Here is a 23,766-nt window from a genome sequence, read left to right as displayed (position 1 = left end):
TTTAAAAAAATCGAAATTCGAATGATCGATTTCGAAATTTTTGAATTTTATTTGAAAAAAAAAATTCTTTTTTTGCGGGATTTTAAAATTTTTTTGAAAAGTTTGCAGATGAGATTGAAAAATAATTTAAATTTTGAAATTGACGCGATTCAATTCAAATATCGATATCTCGAACCCATAAATTAATTAATTAAAAAAAAATTGAAATTCGAATCATCGATTTCGAAATTTCGATTTTTATTTGACTTAAAAAATCAATATATCGATACTCAAATTCGAAATATCGATATCTCGAGTATATTTCGATATCTCGAGTGCCTCAATACCTCGATTCGCTAAAACCACTCACTTAATTTAAAAAGAAACAAAAAAATAATTTTCCCGCCAAAATTTAAATGAAATAAAAAAAGAAACTCGACAATAACTTCCGTGTACGTCAACAAAAAATAAAATAAACACTCACGTCATGCAACAAACGTTATAAAAATACTCTATATATTGATATATATCTATATATATACAGGTCATAAAAAAATTCAAAATGACTTGAGTAATTTCTCGCCGCAAGGAGACGCTGAAGGACAAGATGGCGGCAGTCTAACAATCAGATTAGATGCGAGAATTTAAAACAAAACAAATTAATGACTGGACTGTGTTGGTAATCACACAAAGTAAGTGACATTTACTCTTAATCATCAGTCTTATCAATTATTAACTAATAGTATTACATTTATCAGCTTCTTTGTTAAGTAACTTAATTAATATCCCAGCGATAAGTTCTCGAACCAGCTGTCACTTTCACTGAAAATTTCGTCATATTGTAATTTTTTTATTTTTAATTTATTATTTTGGTCTTATAATTTTTTAAAAATTCTACATCATCTCTGTTATACTTTTTAACTTTGTCTTGACCTTCATAAGTTCTGCGCCAGTAGTTTCGGATGTCAAGTGTCGGATATCGACTGTGTTTGTGTGATTGTTGACTCTTTGTGTTTGTATACAACGATTGTCAAAAATATATCACGTGACATGAAATATAAAGATTTTATGATGCAATCATACGATTATTATTACAAAATAATTTGATTTTTAATTCTGTCACTTTAGTTTATTTATTTTTTTTAAATCGCGCGGAGGTAAATTTCATTTTTTTTTTTTACGAAATCAAAAATTTGTATTTTTTAGTATTGATATTTAAAAGTACTCGGAATTCTGCGTTCTATGAGTACCCAGATCGATATCTTTCGAAAAATTATTTTTTGTTTGATTTATTTCGATAATTAATTAATAAATCGACTGCCATTTTGTAAAAACATTTTTTTGATAATTTTGGTTACTCTATTCAAAAAGAGCGGGAAACTTCCAGTAAAATGAGTACCCACATCGCCATATTCCGATAAGTTGATAAATTCACATATTTATTAATATATCACGATATAAATTACATATTTTGCACTTCCGGTCTAAATATAGTCATGTGGGTACTCATTCTACTCGAAATCACTTTCTGATCATTTTCCTACTGTTCATTTTTTCAAAAAAAATTTTTTCAATTTCCGGTATAAATAAATTTCGAAAAAATTTTAATTTTTTAAACTTATTGATGTGGGTACTCAAACTTCATGAAATTTCCTCCTGAATACATTCCCTAAGTCAAAAATTTTCCAAAACGTTTCTGCACGCGGCAACACTCATGATTTCTAATTTTTGTTTCAGAACCATGGAGTCATTTCTCGCGCTCTTCGACACCGAGGACACAAAACCCAAGTGGGACAAGTATAATAACAATAACAATGACATAGACTGCTCTAGTATGACAAAAGATGATGAAATCGAGTGCCTGCCCCCGGAGCCAGAGCAAGGAAACATCGAGTACAAACTAAAATTAGTGAATCCCTCATGCCAGCGTTTCGAGCATCTAGTCACGCAGATGAAATGGCGGCTCAAAGAAGGCCACGGCGAAGCGATCTACCAAATCGGTATGTCACCGGTCTAAATAGAAATGATATCAGCCGCTAATCTGATGCGTCTTTGCAGGTGTAGAAGACAACGGTAAATTAACCGGCCTATCACGAGAAGAAATGAAAGCTTCTCTTAAAACCCTACGGGAAATGGCGTCGCGACTTGGCGCCACCACGCGAGTACTCCGCGAACGTCAGGCGACAAAATCCCCCAGCTCAATATCAAAATCTCCCTCCCACCTGAGCCCTAACCCGAACCCGAACCCGAACCCGAACCCGAACATGGAGCGACGCGTAGCGGAAGTTATCGTAAAGAAACTCCGGAAGGGCGACCGAGAGGGCCAGGACGTGACTGATCTCCGACTCGCGGTCTTGGGCTGCCAGGACGCGGGCAAATCCACGCTGCTGGGAGTCCTGACCCAGGGGGAGCTGGACAATGGACGTGGTCGCGCTCGTCTGAATATGCTGCGACATCTGCACGAGATAAGAACCGGAAGGACGTCGTCGATCTCCCATGAGATCATCGGGTTCGACAGCGACGGGCACGTGCTGAATTACGCGGAGATGACGACGGCGGAGGAAATTTGCGAGCATGCGTCGAAAGTTGTGACTTTTATTGACCTCGCGGGTCACCGGAAGTACTTGAGGACAACGCTCTTGGGTCTTATGGGTTACAGCCCCCACCATGTGATGCTGGTGGTGGCGCCACCTCTCAATGAAGCTGCGCAGGAGCACATGGCCCTTTGTTTGGCGCTGAGGCTCCCGTTTTTCATCGTCGTCACTAAAATTGACCTGGGATTCTGCGAGAGGAAGACCCTGGAGCAGCTGGAGAGCGCGGTGAGGTCGCAGGGTTGTGACGACACTCTGGTGCTGATGAATGGAATGGAGACGAGGACTTTGGACTATGGGTCCCAAATTCCGGTTTTTACTGTCAGCAGCGTGACGGGGGCGGGACTGGAAGACCTGACCCAGTTCATTCGCGAGCTGCCCTCGGAGTCATCGTCGCTAGAGATGGAGACTGGGGAGTGTCTGTTTCAAATTGATGAGACCTTCAAGGTCGCGGGGCTCCCGGACCCGGTGCTTGGGGGTCTGCTGGTCAAGGGAACGATCGCACCTGGGGCTAGACTGCTGGTCGGTCCGCTGCCGGACGGAGAGTTCTCTCATGTTAAGGTGGTGAGTCTCCATAGGAATAAGGCGCCGTGCTGTCTAGTGAGGGCGTCACAGAGCGCGAGTTTGACACTTGAGGGAATGGATGATCAACTGCCGCATCTTAGACCTGGAATGGTTTTGGTTTCACATGCAGATCATCCTCATGCGACGGTTTTTTTTCAGGTAAATATTTTTTTTTTATTTTTGGATATTTTTAAGTTTTGAATCGATATATCGAGAATGATTTCGATATGTCGATATATTGGAGTAAGAAGTTAATATATCGAATTAATAAATCGATATATCGAAGTTATAAATCGATATATCAAAGTATTGTATCGATATATTAATTCGATATATCGAAGTATAATTTCGATTTATCGATGTATTGAAGAAAGAATTCAATATATCAAAATAATAAATCGATATATCAAAGTCATAAATCGATATATCGAAGCATTATATCGATATATTGATTCGATATATCGAAGTATGAGTTCAATATATAAAAATATAAATTTTATATATCGATATATTGACTTAATACATTTAAGTATTTCATCGATATATGGAAGTTATAAATAAATATATCGATAAATTGACTCTATATATCGATACACTGCTTCGATATATCGATGTATTTAATCGATGTATCGATGTATTTAATCTATGTATCGATGTATTTAATCGATGTATTGACATATTTAGTCAATATATTGAAATAATAAATCTATAGATCCTCGGAATAACAATACATTGACTCGATATATCGAAATATTCAGTCGATATATCGAAACATCAACTTGAAGTAGCGACGTATGCAATCAATATATTAACTCGATATCTCGAAGTATTCATGAGATTTATTGATTCGATATATCGATATATTACCTCGATATATCGATATATTAATTCGACATATCGATATATTGATTCAATATATCGATATATTACCTCGACATATCGATATATTACCTCGACATATCGATATATTGATTTGACATATCGATATATTGATTCGATATATCGATATATTAATTCGATATATCGATTTCAAATTTCGATATATCGAAATTTGTAATTTTTTAATTAAAAAAAATTTTTTATTTTTCCAGGCAACTGTTTTTGTAGTTTATCATGCGAAAGGAATTTATCCAGGATTCCAAGCGACTGTACATGTCGGCAATGTAAGACAGACATGTGTAATTGAAGGAATAATGGACGTTAAAGAGGATGGTCTACAAACTCACGACACTGCTTCCGTTCTCTTCCGATTTGTCAGTCATCCCGAATACCTCCATGTCGGTATGAGACTTCTCTTCCGCGAGGGCAAGACCAAGGGGATCGGAAAAATAACTCAGGTATTTCCGCTCATCGGTTCACAGAATCGACCTTGAAGATAAACTGATACTTTATAATTTAAATATATAAATTAAAATATTTGAAGCTCTATTATATTATAATATAAATTGATATTACTATTACTGGATAATTATAATTAATATTAATATTAATATTAAAATTAATAAAAATCGATAAAAAGAATATGTAGTATTTATTTGTGAAAAAATATTTATCGTAATTATTTTATAATTATGACGAATATTTTTATATATCATTAATAATTAAATTATATTATATTATTAACTTTTACGTGTTGCGGCCATTGTAAATAGACTAGATCTAAGATGACTAAAATAATAAAAAAAATACTAAGTACTATATTCGAATATATTTACTTTATTTTTTTTTTATTTTCATCCGATATTCCATATAAAATTTTGAAAAAATTTCCTGGGCATGTGGGTACTCATTCGAAAGGAAATTCCGCGTAGAATGCTAGCCTACTGTTAATTTTTAAAAAATAATTTTTTTTAAATTTTTTTAAAAACTTGAAAATTTTTGAAAAAATTTTCTGGGCATGTGGGTACTCATTCGAAAGGAAATTCCACGTAGAACACTAGCCCACTGTCAACTTTTTGAAAATAATTTTTTTTAAATTTTTTTAAAAACTTGAAAATTTTTGAAAAAATTTCCTGGGCATGTGGGTACTCATTCAAGAGGAAATCACTCATAGAACACTAGTCCACTAATACTTTTCCCAAAATTGAATTTGTTTCGTAAAAAAATTTTTTTAAAACCTCAAAATTTTTTGAGAAATTTTCCTGGGCATGTGGGTACTCATTCAAGAGGAAATCGCACGCAGAACAAGAATTTCATATCAAAATTGAAAAAAATTACAGCAGGTAAATAAAAATCAAAATTTTAAAAATAAACTCAGTATTTTTATTTACTAACACGTTCGGGCCATACATGTTCCTCAATCCAGTCAATAAATGAGTAAACTGAAGTGTATACCGCAGCGTTGGGACCACCGCAGCTCTGCCCGAAGGAAGTGACCCCAATGACAGTGTCCCCAGAAGATGAGAGCAGCAGAAGCGGACCTCCACTGTCGCCTTGGCATGCGTCTGCCCTCCGAGTGCTATTGGGATCTTTTGCGCAGATCATTTTGTCATCGAGACCGTAAGGAAGCTGTCGGAACCCCTGGTAAGCAACCGAACAATTTTCTTTGGATTCAAACCTGAAAATAAATTTATGCAGATAATTTTTTATGTTCGATGAGTTCACGATTGTGATGGAAAAAATTTTACTGGAGACTTGGAGTTTTTAGGAGCTTCGACGATTGGTCTTGATCAATGTCAGTGGCGCCCCAGCCCACTACTACTAGATAAGTCCCTGGGATATCGGTCTTTAGAGTCGATGCGGGTTTCGTTTGTAGACAAATTGGCTTTACGGTTTTTGACCAATTTATGGGCTCGATTAATTTCAGTAGCGCGATATCGTAGTACATTGTGCTGCGTTTGTACTTGGAATGAGGAATCACTTCTTTTATGGCAATGGTTTGGGCATTGAGGTCCTTAGACTCCAAATCGACTGATCCCACTCGTACCTGAAAAATTACATCATAAATTTAAAATCGAAATATGGGCTTGTGGGTACTCGTTTAACGTGGAATTTTATGCTCTATTAAATAATCGAGGTCAAATTTTGAAAAAAAATTTTTTTGGGCGGAATATCGGAAAATTCGGGATTTCGGGTTTTTGTCGATTAGGATTTTCATGGAAATATATCGATGTAGGTACTCATTTTACTCGGGATCTCAAGCTCTACATTAAAAAAAAAAATTTTTTTTGAATTTCAAAAATTTCAAATTATTTTTTTTATTTTTGAAAAAAATATCATGATATTGGTACTCATTTTACTCGGCATTAAATATTTTATACATCTACCAGGTTCATAATTGAAATAAAAAAAAATTCTGTTAAATTTTGAAAATTACAAAATTTGAATTTTTTGAAATTTTTCTTTGAAAAAAAAAAAGTGGAAGCCTATTGATGTGGGTACTTATTTTACTCGGAATCTCAAGCTCTACAAAATCGCAAAAAAATTTTTTTCAATTTTCAAAAATTCAAAAATTTGTTTTTTTAATTTTGAAAAAATATATTGATGTTGGTACTCATTTTACTCGGCATTAAAAATTTTATACATCTACCAGGATCACAATGAAAAAAAAATTTCTGTCAAATTTTTTGTTGGAAAAAAAAAATTGAAACCTATTGATGTGGGTACTCATTTTACTCGGCACTAAGTTCTCTACACAACTGTCAGTGCAAAATGACAAAAAAAAATTCCTGCGAGGAAAAAAATAAAAAAATTCTATTATTGTAAATATTTACCATGATCGGCACATTTTCATTAAAATTACTGACGCAATGAGCCGCTGTGAGAATAAATCTCGGCGCAATAATTGTTCCTCCGCACAAGTAAGCAATTTTCCTATTACTGCTCCCGTTTTCCGCGTTCTCGTTTACGTCGGCCTCACTCTTATCTAAATACCCCAGAGCCGCCATATAAGGAAACTCCTCAGCTTCAGCCTCTATTCCAGACAATATGTGCCATGATAATCTCTCCACACTCAATATTTCATTTTCATAATCGTGGCAGGCTGAAATTTTTTTATATTTTTATTATTAATTATTTCAATGATGCAAATAAATCACGAGTAATTAGGTCAGATAGTATATCAATATCATACAATACGTCATATCAATTTTTATTAATATGTGGGTGTATCAAAATAAATATATTATTATATACTTTGTATATATTTTTCATTTTTCACAAAAAATTAACTCTTTTTTTAATAAAAATAGAAATATCTCAGAAACGATCGATTTAAAAAAAAAAATTTATCAATACATTTTTTTAGGAAATTTAATTCTCTATAAATTTGTTTCTATTCATTTTTTACGTATCTTCAAAACTAAAGCGAGAATTTTAAATTTAAATCAGTAGGTAGTAAAAGTAATTTTTACTCCCGTGGCGGTTTTTGAGTTTCAAATTTAAATATCTTCTAAACTATGAGAGATATGAAGAAAATGTATGAGTACAAATTTGTATAAAATTTAATCCTCTATAATTTTATTCCTATACATTTTTACCGTATCTTCAATCCTTGGGCTAAAAAAACCCAATATATAAACGTACATTTAAAATTTGTCAAGGTAAAATTAAAATACATGTATATATATAATCATATATTTTATAATATGTACAGTCGAAAATACTTGACGTGAGCAAGGTCATGACGCAAGAGCTAATGGCATTTTAATTTTTTTCTATATTTTTTTTTACCCATGGGTTATTTCCGTGGGTTTTTTACATACCTACATCAGCGGGACGTATTCCGATTTTTTCTTTAACAGGAATGGGACAACAAACAACTTCAATGAACCCGCTAAAACCACAGCGACTAGATAACGCGGTCCGTCTACCTTTACGCGCGTCTTCTAATTTTGGGGGACATTCTGGTAATTTTTTACAGATTCCAATCTCGCCGTTGTCTAAATTACATTCACTTCCTTCTGAAACAAATCATTTTATTATTATTTTTATTATTTTTTTATCAAATTATTACTATTATTGTAATTTTGTTGTCATCCTTGTTTTCATTATTATTATTGTTGTTGTTGTTGTTGTTGTTGTTGTTGTTGTTGTTGTTGTTGTTGTTGTTGTTGTTGTTGTTGTTGTTGTTGTTGTTGTTGTTGTTGTTGTTGTTGTTGTTGTTGTTGTTGTTGTTGTTGTTGTTGTTGTTGTTGTTGTTGTTGTTGTTGTTGTTGTTGTTGTTGTTGTTGTTGTTGTTGTTGTTGTTGTTGTTGTTGTTGTTGTCATTGTATTTCTTTCATGTCGCTCTTGTTTTAGTTTTTTTTGTTATTGTTATTATTGTTATCATTTATTTGTTGTTGTTGTTGTTGTTGTTGTTGTTGTTGTTGTTGTTGTTGTTGTTGTTGTTGTTGTTGTTGTTGTTGTTGTTGTTGTTGTTGTTGTTGTTGTTGTTGATGATATTTTAAGGGCTGATGTTGTTTCTCTTGTATTGTTGTGATTTTTTCTTTGTTTTTGTTGTTGTTGTTGTTCTTGTTGCTGATGTTGTTGCTCTTGTGTTTGTTCCGGTTTTTTCTTTGCATTTAATGTTGTTGTTGTCTTTTTTGGTTGTTGTTGTTGTTGTATTTGTTGTAGTTTTTTTTGTATTGTAGTTTTTTGTTATGTTTTAATGTTCCTGTTGTTGTTGCTATTGTTGTTGTAGTTTTTCTTTGTGTTTGTTGTTGTTATTGTTGTTGTCTCCTTTTATTGTTGTTGTTGGTGGTGGTGGTGGTGTTGATATTTTAAGGGCTGATATTGTTGCTCTTGTATTTGTTCGGGTTTTTTCTTTGTATTTATTGTTGTTGTTGTCTTTCTTGGTTGTTGCGTTGTTGTTGTATTGGTTGTATTTCTTTCTTTGTATTTATTGTTGCTGTTGTTGTCTTTCTTTGTTGTTGTTGTAGTTTTTCTTTGTGTTTGTTGTTGTTGTTGTTGTCTCTTTTACTGTTGTCGTTGTTGGTGTCGTCGTAATTATAAGTGCTGTTGTTTTTGATGTTCTATTTGTTGTGGTTTTTTCTTTGCTTTTGTTATTGTTGTCTTTTTTTATTGTTGTTGTTGTTGCTGTCGTTATAATTTTTAGTGCTGTTGTTTCTTATATTATATTTGTCCGGTTTTTTCTTTGTGTTGTTGTCCTTGTTGTGGTTTTTTCTCTGTGTTGTTGTTGTTTTTTAAAAAAAAAATTCAGAAATTTTTTACTGCAAATTAATTTTTTTTTCTTTTAACTCAAAACTTCAGGTAAAAATTTAAAGTAATAAAAAAAAAATGATAAAAATTAATTGCGTCGGTCGTTAAATTATAAAAATAATTATTTATCAATTTAATTTTATACCCAATAGTTAACTCAGAGTTTAGATCCAAAGTTACTTTTTAAAATTTAATCAAAGGAATTATTATTTTTTTCTTTTTTATATAAAAAAAAAATGTAATCATATACATATTTATACTCAAGGACAAGTAATTGACGATAGTTTGTAAATAATTAAAATAATTATCCAATCCTGATAAACAGGCGAATAAAATTTATTGTTATCACTTATTTAAAAGAAAAAAAAAATTCAAAAAACAAAAACTACCTTCGAGTTGGGCCGAAATCAGTCCGAATAATCCACAAAAATAAACAAAATTTAAATATACAGATTTGTAAATTTTCATGGTCACTAATTTGATATAAAAATTATTGCGACACAAAACAATAGACAAGTAAATCTAATTGTTATCTCATTGAAATTAATTAAACGTAATTAAATTTATTTGTTTTGTTGATAAAAGTAAAAAAAAAAACATTCCAGTCCGACTAGTTTGACGTCGGACGGCTGACTAAAGTTATTTTTCAACTCCGTTTATTTATTCTCTGATACTTCAATTTATTATTATTATTTTTTTTTTTTCTAATTTAATAAATTTATAGTTTTCAGGGACGAATTTTGAATTCAAAATTACAGATGATCTATAAGACATAAAAAAATTAAATTTTCAAAACAAATTTAATAATTAATTTTTATTAATTATCTGTATTAAAAATTTTAATTTGAATTTAAAAAAAAAAATTTTTGAGGCAGTAGAAGTAATTAAATTTTACCGAATTATTAATGGGGAAGAGGGGGGGGGGAAATGGGACACTACTTTTTGAAAAAAAAAAAAATTTAACTCGAGTAAAAAATTAAAATCTGGTGGCCAAAAAAAAAAAGTACGAAATTTAAATATTTAAACTTTCCCGCTAAAATCAATAATTGAGTTTTTTTTTTAATTTAATAAATTTATAGTCTTCAGGGACAAATTTTGAATTCAAAATTACAGACGATCTATGAGACATAAAAAATTAAATTTTCAAAAAAAATTTAATAATTAATTTTTATTAATTATCTGTATTAAAAATTTTAATTTTAATTTTTAAAAAAAATTTTGAGGCAGTAGAAGTAATTGAATTGTACCGAATTATTTATGGGAAAGAGTGGGGGAAAATGGGACACCATTTTTTGAAAAAAAAAAAAAATTTTATTCGAGTAAAAAATTAAAACCTGGTGGCCAAAAAAAAAAAAAGTACGAAAATCACGAAATTTGAATATTTAAATTTTGCCGCCAAAATTAATATTGGAGTTTTTCTAATTTAATAAATTTATAGTCTTCAGGGACAAATTTTGAATTCAAAATTACAGACGATAAGACATAAAAAAAAATTGATACAAAATTTACAAAAATTTAAATTTTTCAAAAAAAAATTTAATAAGAAATTTTTTTAATTTTTGTTAATTATTTGTAATAAAAATTTTAAGTCACATTTAAAAAAAAAATTTTTAAGGCAATAGAATTATTTATAGGGAAAAGGGGCGGGGGGAAATGAGACGCCACTTTTTGAATAAAAAAAATTTTTATTTAGGTAAAAATTTAAATTCTGGTGGCAAAAAAAAAAAGGAGCAAATAGCAAAATAACGAAATTTGAATTTTCCCGCCAAATTTATTTTACCCGCCGCCAGTGAAATACCGACGGAGTACCAGGAGCATAATAATAATAACCCTTAAAAAAAACAATAAAAAACTTTTTCATCGTCTACTTGGCACATAGATGCATTTTTAAACAATATTTACTCGCTTAATAAACAATTTGTCCAAACAATTATTTAAATACAAACTCTGGTGATTTCAGTGAAATCTATATATTTATTTATATAAATAAATAAATGAATAAGTAAAGTGACTTAAGATGCTAATATATATATTTTAATACTTTTTATACTTACGTTGATAAATTTATTTACCAATAAAAATAAACAAAAAAATTAATAAATGTGTCTGAAGTATTCGCATTGAAAAAGTTTTTTCATTTAAAAACTAGTTTTAATAAAACTAAATTTTAATTAATTATTATTGTATTTTTAATCAATTGGAGTTACGATGACAGAAACCAATGGTACAACAAACTCAAACAATAAAAATGGTAATTTCATTTGCGGAGTCGTCGAAGGTAATTATTGGCTTTTTTTATATTTAATAAATATATGAGTTTTTTTTTGTTACCAAGAGATAGGGGATGCGATGCCGAGTAAAATGAGTAGTCACATCGATATATTTGGTTTTGACTTTTGGAAAAAATTTTTGGAAAAATTATTTTTTTGGAATTTTATTATTCCGGAGTCGATGCCGAGTAAAATGAGTGGTCACATCGATATCTTTTGAAAAAACATTTTTTTTTTGGTTTTTTATTTTTCAAAAGTCAGTAATTTTTCAGTTGTCAAAAATATATTGATGCGGGTACTCAAACTACTGGAATTTAACTGAAAAATTTCATGCCGCCTATAAAAATATTCTCAAAAAATTTTATGAGCTACCCCGGCTCAAATTCCCCACAATCGAAATTTTTTTTAATTTTTCTAAACGACCCAATTTCAGTCTAAAATCCTAAAAAAAAGAGTCCGCGATATTCTTCCAAAAGTTCAAAACTCAATTTTGAATTTTTGTAAAAAAAATTTATTTTCAAAATTCGACCCATGATTTTTGTAGAGTGTCAAAATCCCCGTGGAACGAGTACCCACAACCCTACTTTTGCTCCAAAAATTCCCACAAAAAAACACCTTGTGATTTTACAAAAATTTTCCAGGTTTCTACGGCCGCCCCTGGACAACAGAGCAACGAAAAGATCTCTTTCAAAAGTAAGTTATCAAGCCTCAGTATAAATTTTGTCTAAAAAAAATCCTCTTCCAGGATGAAAAAATGGGGAATGGACTCGTACCTCTACGCGCCCAAGGACGACTACAAGCACCGGGCGTTTTGGCGCGACCTCTACACAGTAGAAGAAGCTGAGCACCTCACGGGCCTTATAACCTCTGCGCGAGACTCAGGAATAACTTTTTACTACGCGCTGTCCCCAGGTCTGGACATCACTTACTCGAGTGTAAAAGAAGTGACCGCACTAAAGCGTAAACTGGAGCAAGTGTCCCAGTTCGGATGCACAGCCTTCGCGCTTCTCTTCGACGACATCGAGCCCGAGATGTCCGAAGCCGACAAAGAAGTTTTCCAATCCTTCGCTCACGCCCAGGTCTCCGTGACCAACGACATCTTCCAGCACCTGGGCCAGCCGACGTTCCTTCTCTGCCCCACCCAATACTGCGCGACCCGCGCAATGCCCAACGTCCCCAGCTCCGAGTACCTCAACACCCTCGGCAGTAAACTGGCCCAGGAAATCGACATCATGTGGACCGGACCCAAAGTCGTCTCCCGTCTCCTGACCCCCGAGTCCATCGAAGAGATAACGGAAGTCCTCCGTCGGCCACCGGTCATCTGGGATAACCTCCACGCCAACGACTACGACCAGAAGCGCGTTTTCCTCGGGCCCTACTCTGGTCGATCTCCCGACCTGATACCAAAATTACGCGGGGTCCTGACGAACCCCAACTGCGAGTACGGCGCCAACTTCGTCGCCATCCACACCCTGGCCCAATGGAGCCGCTGTAACGTCGACGGGAAGCGCGACCTCAGTCTCAACGACACCGTCTCCGCGGACATTAAACTAGAGACCGAGACCGAGGATGGAGTAATCGGGGAAGACGTTCCCAGTACTCTGTCCGCGAACATGTACCACCCGCGTCACGCCCTGAAGGCCGCGATCAAGGATTGGCTCTGCGAATTTTCAAAAAAAAAAGCCGCCTGGGGCGTAATCGCGAAGCCTCAACCCGCAGTCGCGCCCACGATCCCCATCCCCATCATCCCCTCGGTCAATACGTGCATGAGTTTGACCGCCACCACTAACGCAGTGACCACAGTCAGCAGTGCGCCAATGGCCACTGTTACCAACACCAACCACTTGGCAGCATTGGCCGAGGTCTGCTCCAATGTCACGACAGATTTCGTTGGCCCAACGGGCCCGGTTATGAATTCTCTTGTCTCGGAAAATAAAGTCGAGGCTGTTGATACCGCGGCTGCTGGAGCCACGGCCACTGGAGCCACAGTAACTGGAAGCGGAGGGGGAAATGGGACCGGGACTGGGACCGAGTCGCCCAGTGAAGTTACGGAGCCGATGGACTGCAACACGACCCCCAGTAATTCCCCGAGCCACGCGGTCAAGGACGACGAGGCCATGGTGGAAAATACGTCGACGTGCAGTGGGACCTCTGGGAGTATGCAAGTAGAGGAGGTCAATGGGACTCAGATGATTGTCGAGACAGATGGCGCTGAAGCTGATGGTAATGAAGGGAATGACAATGAAAAGGACAAAGATAAGGTCATTGATAAGGACAAAATGCTGACCATTGAAGACTTGAGTCTGCTCTGTGATCTGTTTTATCTACCGTTCGAACATGGCGGCCAGGGAATACAGATTCTGCAGGAGTTCAATTGGCTGAAGAGTAATGCGCATGTGGTGTTGAAAAAAAAAGATGAGAGCTGCAAAGCTGATGTAAGTTTGAGGTTAGAGTTGGGTAGGAAGAAGGTAAGGAAGGGAAGGGATTGATGATTTTTTGATTGGTTGTAGTACGAAGAATGGCTGGCGAGAGCGGGTAAATTCAATGATATGTGTGGCGCTGTTAATCGGTTGTTTCAACGGATGACTTATTGTGAGAATAGAGAATTACTTTATGATCTGTATTCTTATATTTGGGACATGAGAGGAGTTATATCACTATTAAATTCGTATGTTAAATGGTTGGGTAAGTAGATTAGTTTTTTTTATTGGTTGAAAAGAAATTTTAAATTGGTTATATGAAGGCTAATGCTGCCAAGTTGGCATCTTGAGCCGAAGGCTAATGCTGCCAAGTTGACATCTTGAGCCAAAGGCTAATGCTACCAAGTTGGAATCATGAGCCGAAGGCTAATGCTACCAAGTTGGCATCGTCCCCGAAGGCGAAACTATTAAGTTATTATCAAAAGCCGAAGGCTAGTGTTACTAAGTTGGCATCGTGAGCTAAAGGCCAAAACTTCCAGGTTGTCATCATGAACCGAAGGCTAATGCTGCCAGTTTGTGACTATGAGCCAACGGCTTATGCTACCAAGTTGACATCGTCATTTAAATCCGAATACTGCTAGGTTGTTATCATAAGCCAAAGACTAATGCTGCCAAGTTGGTATCTGAAGCCGAAGGCTAATGTTACTAGGTTGGCATCGTGAGCTAAAAGCCAAAGCTTTTAGGTTGCCATCATGAACTGAAGGCTAATGCTGCCAGTCTGTGACCAAGAGCCAACGGTTTATGCAACCAAATTGATATCGTCATTTAAATCGGAATACTGCCAGGTTGTTATCATAAGCCAAAGGCTAATGCTAGCAAGTTAGCATCCTGAGCCGAAGGTTGATGCAACCGTTAATATCGTGAGCTGAAGGCCAAGACTGACAAATTGGTACCATGAACCGAAGGCTAATGCTACCAAATTAGTATCGTGAGCTGGTTAGTGCTGCCAAGATAATTTCTCGGTAATGAAAGGCTATAAAATGTTAAGTTTTTTCATTATTTTCTCGAGCCAAAGACCACTAAAGTTGATTTCATGAGCCTAAGGTTAATGCTACCAAAAAGTCTCGAAAGTTATGAGGATTGAATCTGTTATAAATAAAAAGTTGCTATTAAATTTTTGATAAGCCAAAGGCTACTGTCAATACTTTGTCTTCACAAGCCAAAGGCTAATGCTACCAATTCATTGGTAAAAATTGACTCTTTTCTCTGAAGCCAAGGGATAATAACTAATTTAATTATTCAAATTTAGTCTAAATTACTCCTATCCTGAAGGTATAAGAAATTTTGCTGCACAAGCCTTTGGCTTTCCGCCATCCAAATCATAATTACTGTAAATATCAACAATTTATTGATCTTACACGGCTTGTTTATATTTTCTACCCAATCCGAAGGCTTATTCTCTTACCTTGGCATCACGAGCCGAAGGCTAATGCTGCCAACTTGGCTCCAAAAGCCTCACTTAACCATTTTTTTTTCTTTTCAATTATTTTTATAAATGGACTGATCTTTTCAATGAAAATAAACAAAAAAATTAATAAATTTTTTTTTTTTATGTCTACTGTTAGCATTTGGGAAATTTCCATCAACGATGACGACATTTACTCAAGGCAGCTACACATGTACGCGACAATTTTTTTTAAAATTAATTATTTAGATGACTCATATATTTATTAACGTAATTAAATATTAATATTTTTTATTTTAATTACAAGCTCACATAATTAATCAATTAATTAATTAATCAAATTGTTAATTTAATTTTAATTTCAGACTAATGGAGTTTAATTTTTTTTCTAATTTACAGGAACTATTTGGCAACCCAGTAATTTTTTTTATATAATTAATTTTTACAGAGTTTGTAATTAATCAATCGGTTAATTAATTAATTGATTAATCAATTAATTGTTATTAATTAATGTTAATTATTTTTTATGATATTTAGTTACGTTAATAATCAAGAACCAGAGGACTGAAGATCTTGTCAAATATTTTATGTTAATTAAATTAATTAAGTGATTAATTGATTAATTAATTAATTAATTTGTCTACAGGGTTCTCAAATGGATGGAAAGAAACATTTATGAGTGGGGATCAAGAGCCCTGGGTATTTCGCGGTGGCCTGACTGCTGATTTGCAGGTAAATTAATTAACTAATTAATTAATTAATTAATTAATCGGAATATTTCCGCGAAATTCTCAATTTTTTCACTCCAACTTCGATTTCTCAGCAACAGATGCTCGTAAAAAAATGAAAAAAAATTCATTTCGCGGCTTGAAGTGTCAGCTTTTTAATACTACATAAAAAAAATTGAAAAAAAATTTTTTTTTTCAAATTCAGGCCCAAAAAATGAAATTCAAAATTTTGTAAATTTTTTTTTACGCTTTATTTTTATCTGTAGGTCTTTGAAAAAATTTAGCTGATACATATGATAAAAATTTCTCAAAACTAGACACTGTGAGCTTTAGAAAAAAATTTTTTGTGTCGCAATATGTAAATTCTAACTCAAGTTACAGCCAATTAATTAAAGAAAAATATTTACAGCGATTAATTCCAGTCGACAGCGGAAATGACTTATTTGTATACAAAGCACCGGAAGTACCGACAAGTACCATTTATACAATAAGACCATACTTACCTGCAGACGAAGACGCTGTTTATGCTCTATGCAATCGTATTACTGGAGTTACTGGAACTTCGGCAGTTGCTGACAGGTAAAATTTACTCTCGATCAATCGATTTATTCAAAATGTACTTCAGTCCTTACATGAATGTATATTATAGTCTTATTTTACATGTAATTTCCTCTCATTTGAGTACCCACATGCCCAGAAAATTTTTGAAAAAAAATTTAAACATCAAAAATATCAATTTTTGAAAAAAATTTTTTTTTTTTAATTTGATCACATATTATTATTCTACGTACAATTTTCTTTTAAATGAGTACCCACATGCTCGGGAAATTTTTTAAAAAAATTTTGAATTTAAAAATAATTAATTTTTGAAAAATTTTTTTTTTTTTTAAATTTGATCCCATATTAATATTCTACATGTAATTTCCTTTTAAATGAGTACCCACATGCCAGGAAAATTTTTGGACAAAGTTTTGAACTCCAAAAAAATTAATTTTTGAAATTTTTTTTTTTTTTTTTTAAATTTGATCTCATATTAATATTCTACGTGTAATTTCCTTTCAAACGAGTACCTACATGCCCGGGAAATTTTTGGAAAATTTTTCACTGACTCATTAATTAATTAATAATTAAATTTTGCTAAATTTTTCAGATTAGTCGGTGGATTTTTAACAATAAGCCCAGAGTTTTGTATGGTCGTCGAAGATGATAGTGGTCTAGTAGGCTACGCGCTGGTGGCACTGAATGTCAAGACGTTCAATCAGAAATTATCAGTCTCGTGGATCCCGGAATTGAAAACAAAATATCCATTGGAAGATATTACTAATGATCTTCCTGAAAGTGTTCAGGTATGTGTGCATTAATAAACTGAATTAATCGATTCATTAGTAAAAATTAATTTATTAAATTAACAGGAAGCGATTCGATATTTTCATTCATTTTCCTCGGATGTTTCGGAACAATTGGCTCAGCAGTTTCCATCTCCATTGATTTGTTCCTTGCTACCGTCAGTTACTGATCAATCTATTGCTAAAAGACTGATTACTTGTGTGCTGGCTGCTTTGAGGGCTAATGGTAAGTTTTTTATTTTTTTAATAAATCAAGTTTTTGAGAAGATTCCACATGCAATTTCCTGTAGAATGAGTACTCACATGACTAGAAAATTTTTGAAGTATAAAATTTTGATTCCCGTCAAAATTAAATTTTTTTTCGAAATTTTGATATGAAATTCTTGTTCTCCGTGTGATTTCCTTTAAAATGAGTACCCACATAACTAGCAAATTATTGTAAAATAAAATTTTGACTTCCGCGAAAATTAAATTTTGCAGTAAAAATTTTTTTCCAAAATTTTGATATGAAATTCATGTTCTCCGCGTGATTTCCTTTAAAATGAGTACCCACATGACTAGCAAATTATTAAAAAATAAAATTTTGATTCTCGCTAAAATTAAATTTTGCAGTAAAAATTTTTTTCCAAAATTTTGATATGAAAATCTTGTTCTCTGCGTGATTTCCTTTGAAATGAGTACCCACATGATTAGAAAATTTTTTAAAATAAAATTTCGATTTCCGGCGAAATTAAATTCTGTAGTAAAAATTTTTTTTCAAAATTTTGATAAGAAATTCTTGTTCCCCATGCAAATTCCTCTAAAATGAGTACCCACTAGCCCATAATAAAATCTAATGATTTGTCTCAGGATCATTTGGTATCCATACAACAATAAGTTCAATGGACAAGGAATCCCATGAGTTCTATGGCAAGCTAGGGTTCGTTGACTACAACCAAGGCCAGGAGGAAGTACCCGGTGTCATCACCATGTCTCGGAGCTTCTAACACAAGGCCAACTCCTCGGTTATATTTATAAACAAAGTTTGTTTGCTTAACTCACTGCCCCATAGCAACCAACCTCATCAAACTAATCCCTGAGTAATCGACCCTCCATTATTTTCCAAGCTATTTTTTACATGAAAATTCATTTTCCGCAATCATTTTTTTTTTTTTTATTAAAGTAACAATAGTGTTAAGCACTAGAGTAAAATAATAATTATTATCAACCGAAATAAAAATCAATCATGGATAATAATGCACAAATTTATAATAATTAATTATAAATTAAATATCAATGTAATATTTACAAAAATGTGATCATTTATTAATAAAAAAAATTTATTAAGACTGATTATTTATTTTCAGTTTTAACTCACAGCTTTTTTTTTTTTTTGTAAATTTTTTTTTTTTACAATGGATAGGAAACTTGAGTTCAGCAGGAGATTTCCTCTTCATTGAGTACCCACATGACTAGGGAATTGTTGAAAAATAAAAATTTTCAATTTGAAAACCAAAATTTGAATTTTAGGTAAAATGAATTTTTTGGGAAATGGATCCACTCTCGATATTCTGCGTGTAATTTCCTCTCGTTTGAGTACTGACGTGACTAGGAAATAGTTAAAAAAATTTATGACTTTCAGGAAATTCCAAATTTGAACAAAAAATTTTTTTTGAAAAATTGATACTTTTTTATTATTCTACATGCAATTTCCTCTCAAACGAGTACCCACATGCCAGTAAAATTAATTACCAATTTTGATTTCCAAATTTTTAATTTTCCAGGAAATTTTATTTTTCCCTCATTTCCCGTACAGTTAAATTTTTTTTTCTAGCACACTGGGGTCATAAGGTACCAACGAGTATTCATTTTTTCTCTTTAACTCTTTCAGTTCGTTCCTAATTGACTTTAATTTATTTATTTCCCGTGTGATGTCTGCCAAATCATTTTCCGTGTGATTTTCTCCGCGCCCAAATAAATTCATTCCTTTCAATGCCTCGGCCACGTCATAAATTTCTCTATTAATATTTTCATATCCAAATTTTTTATCAATTTTTTGAGGTATTTCAAAAATATCATTTTGTGAATTTTGAATTTTTGATCGCCCAGATTTTATTTTGTAATCTAGCCGCCATTTTTTCAAAGCCTCGTAGTCTCTGTCAAAAATATAAAAATTCAAATATTTTCACTTGTGAGTAGAAAAAAAAATCTTACTTTACTTTTTGAAGAACTTCCGCTTGTCTATTCAATTTTTCTCTAACTTTTTCTATCATTAATAACTTTTTTCCTAATTCTTCATTAGTTCCATTAACGCGGCATCTATTGACCAAAAAAAATAATTAGTGATTTGTAATTTAAAAAACTCTCATATCTTCTGAACTATTAGTCCTACGTGAAAATTTATGAGGTCCTTTTTTGTAGACAATTAAATTTCCTACAAAATTATCTCTATCATTAATCATCGTATCTCTGATAGTTTAATCAGAATTCCAATTTTAAGTTCTATATATATAAAAACCAATTTTTGATCATTATGAAATTTATTTTTGATTAACTAGCAATTACTTCTGAACTATCAGACCTAGGTGAAAATTTATGGGGACCTTTTTTGTAGACAATTAAATTTCCTACAAAATTATCTCTATCATTAATCATCGTATCTCTGATAATTCAATCAGAATTCCAATTTTAAGTTCTATATATATAAAAACCAGTTTTTGATCATTATGAAATTTTTGTTTGATTAACTAGCAATTACTGCTAAACTATCAGACCTAGGTGAAAATTCATAAGGACCTTTTTTGTAGACAATTGAATTTCCTACAAAATTGTTCTCATCATTAATCATCGTATCTCTGATAGTTTAATCAGAATTCGAGCTCAAAGTTTTCATGGCCGATAATCGAATCAAAATTTTTGTGAACGCGTAGGATAAGACCCTAAATATTGTTTGTCTATTCCCAAGTAATTTTTAACAAAACCCAGTATCCAATTGGGGTCATTTAGTCTCATGGGTCTTAATTTAGTCACCACGCGGTCATTAGTAATGACATTATAAACCCGTTCTTTAACCTGAATGTCTTCGATTCTTTTAATTTCCTCAGCGAGACTTATTTTTTCAACCCTCGTTACTTTGTTCCCTCTAATGCTTTCACCCTTTAGTTCATCATCTAAATTAGTAAAAACCGCGGCATCTTTTTTGTTGTGTCCTAAATTATTGACACTGAGATAAGTGTCCTCGTAATTGTCCAAAAATTCAGATTTACTTTTATTTTTATTTTTGTTTTTGTTCTGCGTTAGTTGAACTTTTAGATGATACCCAGAGTCATTGAGGTCACTGACGACGCTCGAGTGATTTTTGCTTCTCAATGACTTAACGCAATTACTGCATAGTAATTTAAGTTTGCCAGACTCGTACCTGTTTGAAGGCTTGTAATTAATCGCGCGCAGACGCGAATTTTTTAAACAAATTTTTTTTGTCATGTCCTGTTTCTTTGTCGGCATATCTTGGGACAGTACCGGCAAGATTTTTTTATCTGAAATAATAAAAAAGTCAAATAAAAAAAAATTACTCCTGGGAAAATTTTGAAAAATTAATAAAATTTCGGGTAAAAAAATTTTGAGTAAAAAATTATTCATCTGCACTTAATTCCGCGTGGAATGAGTACCCACATGACGGGAAAAATATAAAAAAATTTTTTAGTTCTTAAAAATCAAAAATTTAAAAAATTCATTTATTTTAAAAACGATTAGTATTTTCTTATTCTCTACAAAATTTCCTCTCAAACGAGTACCCACAAGCCCATACTCACCAAAAAATTTTTCCACTTACCCCTGGCTTGCATAATTTCATCAGGATGATTTTTGTTCCACTCTTTCCTCAGAAACTCTTTGACCTCCGCGAACCCCTTCCTCCAGACCTCTTCCGGCGGGAACACACACTGATTATCCCCAATATTTACGAGCTTCAAATTCTCCAGAGTGCACAATTCCTCCGGCAGTCTTTCAATTTCGTTTCCCTGGAGCAAGATCGTTTCCAGCGACCGATGGTTCTTGATACTTCTCGGTAAAGACTTTAATTTATTATTCCTGAGGTCCAGCCATTCTAGGCACTTGAGTTTGGTAAACAATTCATCTGGTAATTTTTCTAAATAATTATTCCCAAGGTACAGCATCTAAAAATTTTTTCAGGATATTTTATAAGCATATATGTTCATATATGATCATTAAAGAACTATATAGAGTCATATATAGTCAAATTTTATTTATATGATCACATATATGATTACATATGCCCATATATAATCTTATATGAATCGTATAGGATCATGTATACTCACATATGAGCATATATGATCATGTGCGTGCGGATATAATCATATGTGAATATTATACGGTCATATATGAATCATATACGGTCATATGTAATCATATGTGAATATTATACAGTCGTATGTGATCATATAAGATCATATGTGAATCTTATACAGTCATATGTGATCATATATAATCATATGTGAATTTGATACATTCATTTATGATCATATAGGGTCATATGTGATCACCTGTGAATCTTATACGGTCATATATGAATCATATATGATCATATAGGCATCTTATACAGTCGTATATGATCATATATGCATCTTATAAGTCACATATGATCATATATGAATCATATACGTTCATATGTGATCATATGTGAATCTTATATGGTCATATATGATCACATATGAATCTTATACGGTCATATATGATAACATAAATATATATGATCATCATATATTATAATATCTGGATCATATACAGCCATATGTGATCATATGTGAGTCGTACGGACATATATGATCATATGTGAATCTCATAGTTCATATATGATCATATGTGAATCTTATAGGTTATATATGAATCATATAGGTCATATATGATCATATGTGAATCTCATATGGTCATATATGATCACATATGAATCTCATACCGTCTTATATGATCATTATATATTATATCAATCATATACAACCATATGTGACCATATTTGAGTCGTATGGTCATATATGATCATATGTGAATCTCATAGTTCATATATGATCATATGTGAATCTTATAGGTTATATATGAATCATATAGGTCATATATGATCATATGTGAATCTCATATGGTCATATATGATCACATATGAATCTCATACCGTCTTATATGATCATTATATATTATATCAATCATATACAACCATATGTGACCATATTTGAGTCGTATGGTCATATATGATCATATGAGATTCGTATATAATCATATCTGATTGAATATGATCACATATGATTTATGTGTGGTCATGTATATCTACATATGGTCATATATGATCATATACATTTTTTCCTTGAGTAAAATTTGTATTAAAAATTCAAAATTCCCGCGAAAATTTTCTAACCTTAATATTTTGAATCCTGTCAATTAAATCAACTGGAAACTCATTCAAATCATTATTAGAAAGGTCACAAAAATTATTATTAAAAATTGGTATTTTTCTCAGTACTCCCGCGTCAAGTCTTGATCTCTGCACCCTTTCAATACTTCTCACTGGCCTTCCCCCTCTCTTCTCACTCAAACCGCCATTTAAAAAACCCCGCCTCTGTCCGCCATTTTGAATTCTCACTGTCGATGAAATTTCCGAGTAAGTATCCAGCCGATCCTCACCCAAATTAATCGTATTAAATGATTTAACTCCTTCCTCATCGTTAATTACCACATTAATTTCTTTTTCTTTGTCATTAAAGTCATTAATGCTGCTAATATAAATTTTTTCAAATTCAAAATCGATTTCTCTGTCAATTTCTTCGTCGGTGATGATCACTCGGTCTTTAACGGGCTTTTTTTTCTCACTTTCATCGCTGGTTAATAAATTGCTCTGTTGAAATTAATTTACTAACTGATTAATTGATTAATGGAACTGATAAATGATTTATTACCTGCGTATTTAAATTATCTAAATTTTCGTTATTTGTTGAAGGTTCCGAAGAAACTGATGGTTGAGATTCTTCATTATTATTTCCTAAATAACTTGTTAATTTATTATTATTATTATTATTATTATTATTGATTAATTGGTCATTAATACCGTAGTAGTTTGTCAATAAATTATTAACGTCCATTGTCAAAATTTTTGAGGTTCAGGTTGTTTATGCGTCGCTAAGGAAGTATTGATCATACATATGTACGTATAACATATATGTTTAATCAATACTTCCTTAGGAATGACATTTGAATTTAAGATTAATAATTTTTTTTT

General features: G+C 32.6%; 4 protein-coding genes across 11 annotated transcripts; 2 read left to right on the top strand and 2 right to left on the bottom strand.

Moving 5' to 3' along the window:
- The first annotated feature begins 510 nt into the window (after positions 1-510).
- Positions 511-4,643, top strand: LOC130663806 (GTP-binding protein 2). Of its 4 annotated transcripts, none has more exons than XM_057463279.1 (4): positions 511-671; positions 1,717-1,979; positions 2,038-3,293; positions 4,226-4,643. In XM_057463279.1, exons 2-4 carry the CDS (start codon positions 1,721-1,723, stop codon positions 4,505-4,507), a joined length of 1,797 nt encoding a protein of 598 aa, XP_057319262.1. In that variant the 5' UTR covers positions 511-671; positions 1,717-1,720; the 3' UTR covers positions 4,508-4,643. The 4 variants fall into 4 exon arrangements, with proteins under 4 accessions (XP_057319262.1, XP_057319270.1, XP_057319289.1 ...); XM_057463287.1 differs by lacking the exon at positions 511-671 and adding an exon at positions 682-820; XM_057463306.1 differs by lacking the exon at positions 511-671 and adding an exon at positions 702-744.
- Positions 4,644-5,373: 730 nt separating this feature from the next.
- Positions 5,374-9,906, bottom strand: LOC130663849 (serine protease persephone-like). Of its 2 annotated transcripts, none has more exons than XM_057463359.1 (5): positions 9,662-9,906; positions 7,838-8,035; positions 6,848-7,116; positions 5,762-6,060; positions 5,374-5,691 (listed from the first exon to the last, which is right to left on the bottom strand). In XM_057463359.1, exons 1-5 carry the CDS (start codon positions 9,738-9,740, stop codon positions 5,397-5,399), a joined length of 1,140 nt encoding a protein of 379 aa, XP_057319342.1. In that variant the 5' UTR covers positions 9,741-9,906; the 3' UTR covers positions 5,374-5,396. The 2 variants fall into 2 exon arrangements, with proteins under 2 accessions (XP_057319342.1, XP_057319351.1); XM_057463368.1 differs by having other exon boundaries at positions 7,838-8,032.
- A 1,224-nt stretch (positions 9,907-11,130) lies between these two features.
- LOC130663780 (protein O-GlcNAcase) lies at positions 11,131-18,783 on the top strand. Of its 2 annotated transcripts, XM_057463236.1 has the most exons (10): positions 11,132-11,550; positions 12,184-12,235; positions 12,288-13,977; positions 14,053-14,227; positions 15,588-15,641; positions 16,074-16,159; positions 16,565-16,734; positions 17,306-17,501; positions 17,568-17,727; positions 18,351-18,781. In XM_057463236.1, exons 1-10 carry the CDS (start codon positions 11,481-11,483, stop codon positions 18,485-18,487), a joined length of 2,790 nt encoding a protein of 929 aa, XP_057319219.1. In that variant the 5' UTR covers positions 11,132-11,480; the 3' UTR covers positions 18,488-18,781. The 2 variants fall into 2 exon arrangements, with proteins under 2 accessions (XP_057319227.1, XP_057319219.1); XM_057463244.1 differs by lacking the exon at positions 15,588-15,641 and having other exon boundaries at positions 11,131-11,550; positions 18,351-18,783.
- Positions 18,784-18,851: 68 nt separating this feature from the next.
- On the bottom strand, positions 18,852-23,636 carry LOC130663826 (probable serine/threonine-protein kinase DDB_G0278509). Of its 3 annotated transcripts, none has more exons than XM_057463327.1 (6): positions 23,447-23,636; positions 22,909-23,385; positions 21,313-21,655; positions 20,899-21,016; positions 19,695-19,799; positions 18,852-19,636 (listed from the first exon to the last, which is right to left on the bottom strand). In XM_057463327.1, the coding sequence occupies exons 1-6, from the start codon at positions 23,627-23,629 to the stop codon at positions 19,297-19,299; spliced, it is 1,566 nt and encodes a 521-aa protein (XP_057319310.1). In that variant the 5' UTR covers positions 23,630-23,636; the 3' UTR covers positions 18,852-19,296. The 3 variants fall into 3 exon arrangements, with proteins under 3 accessions (XP_057319310.1, XP_057319320.1, XP_057319300.1); XM_057463337.1 differs by having other exon boundaries at positions 19,410-19,636; positions 19,700-19,799; XM_057463317.1 differs by lacking the exons at positions 18,852-19,636; positions 19,695-19,799 and having other exon boundaries at positions 19,848-21,016.
- Positions 23,637-23,766: the final 130 nt, after the last annotated feature.

The sequence above is a fragment of the Microplitis mediator genome, chromosome 1 (genome assembly GCF_029852145.1).
Source record: "Microplitis mediator isolate UGA2020A chromosome 1, iyMicMedi2.1, whole genome shotgun sequence".
NCBI classification, from domain to species: Eukaryota; Metazoa; Arthropoda; class Insecta; order Hymenoptera; family Braconidae; genus Microplitis; species Microplitis mediator.
This window is presented reverse-complemented; position numbering and strand designations above follow the sequence as displayed.

What these genes read in the sequence shown, in the direction of transcription:
- LOC130663849 (XM_057463359.1), bottom strand. Translation starts at nt 9,740, where the DNA reads ATGAAAATTTACAAATCTGTATATTTAAATTTTGTTTATTTTTGTGGA. An exon ending in GATTTCGGCCCAACTCGAAG is followed by an intron (nt 8,036 to 9,661) that starts GTAGTTTTTGTT and finishes GATTTGTTTCAG; the next exon opens with AAGGAAGTGAATGTAATTTA. An exon ending in ATGAAAATGTGCCGATCATG is followed by an intron (nt 6,061 to 6,847) that starts GTAAATATTTAC and finishes GTAATTTTTCAG; the next exon opens with GTACGAGTGGGATCAGTCGA.
- LOC130663826 (XM_057463317.1), bottom strand. Translation starts at nt 23,629, where the DNA reads ATGGACGTTAATAATTTATTGACAAACTACTACGGTATTAATGACCAA. An exon ending in TAGATAATTTAAATACGCAG is followed by an intron (nt 23,386 to 23,446) that starts GTAATAAATCAT and finishes TAATTTCAACAG; the next exon opens with AGCAATTTATTAACCAGCGA. An exon ending in TGAAATTATGCAAGCCAGGG is followed by an intron (nt 21,017 to 21,312) that starts GTAAGTGGAAAA and finishes TTATTATTTCAG; the next exon opens with ATAAAAAAATCTTGCCGGTA.
- LOC130663780 (XM_057463236.1), top strand. Translation starts at nt 11,481, where the DNA reads ATGACAGAAACCAATGGTACAACAAACTCAAACAATAAAAATGGTAAT. An exon ending in GCCTGACTGCTGATTTGCAG is followed by an intron (nt 16,160 to 16,564) that starts GTAAATTAATTA and finishes AAATATTTACAG; the next exon opens with CGATTAATTCCAGTCGACAG. An exon ending in GGCTGCTTTGAGGGCTAATG is followed by an intron (nt 17,728 to 18,350) that starts GTAAGTTTTTTA and finishes GATTTGTCTCAG; the next exon opens with GATCATTTGGTATCCATACA.
- LOC130663806 (XM_057463279.1), top strand. Translation starts at nt 1,721, where the DNA reads ATGGAGTCATTTCTCGCGCTCTTCGACACCGAGGACACAAAACCCAAG. An exon ending in CGAAGCGATCTACCAAATCG is followed by an intron (nt 1,980 to 2,037) that starts GTATGTCACCGG and finishes GCGTCTTTGCAG; the next exon opens with GTGTAGAAGACAACGGTAAA. An exon ending in ATGCGACGGTTTTTTTTCAG is followed by an intron (nt 3,294 to 4,225) that starts GTAAATATTTTT and finishes TTATTTTTCCAG; the next exon opens with GCAACTGTTTTTGTAGTTTA.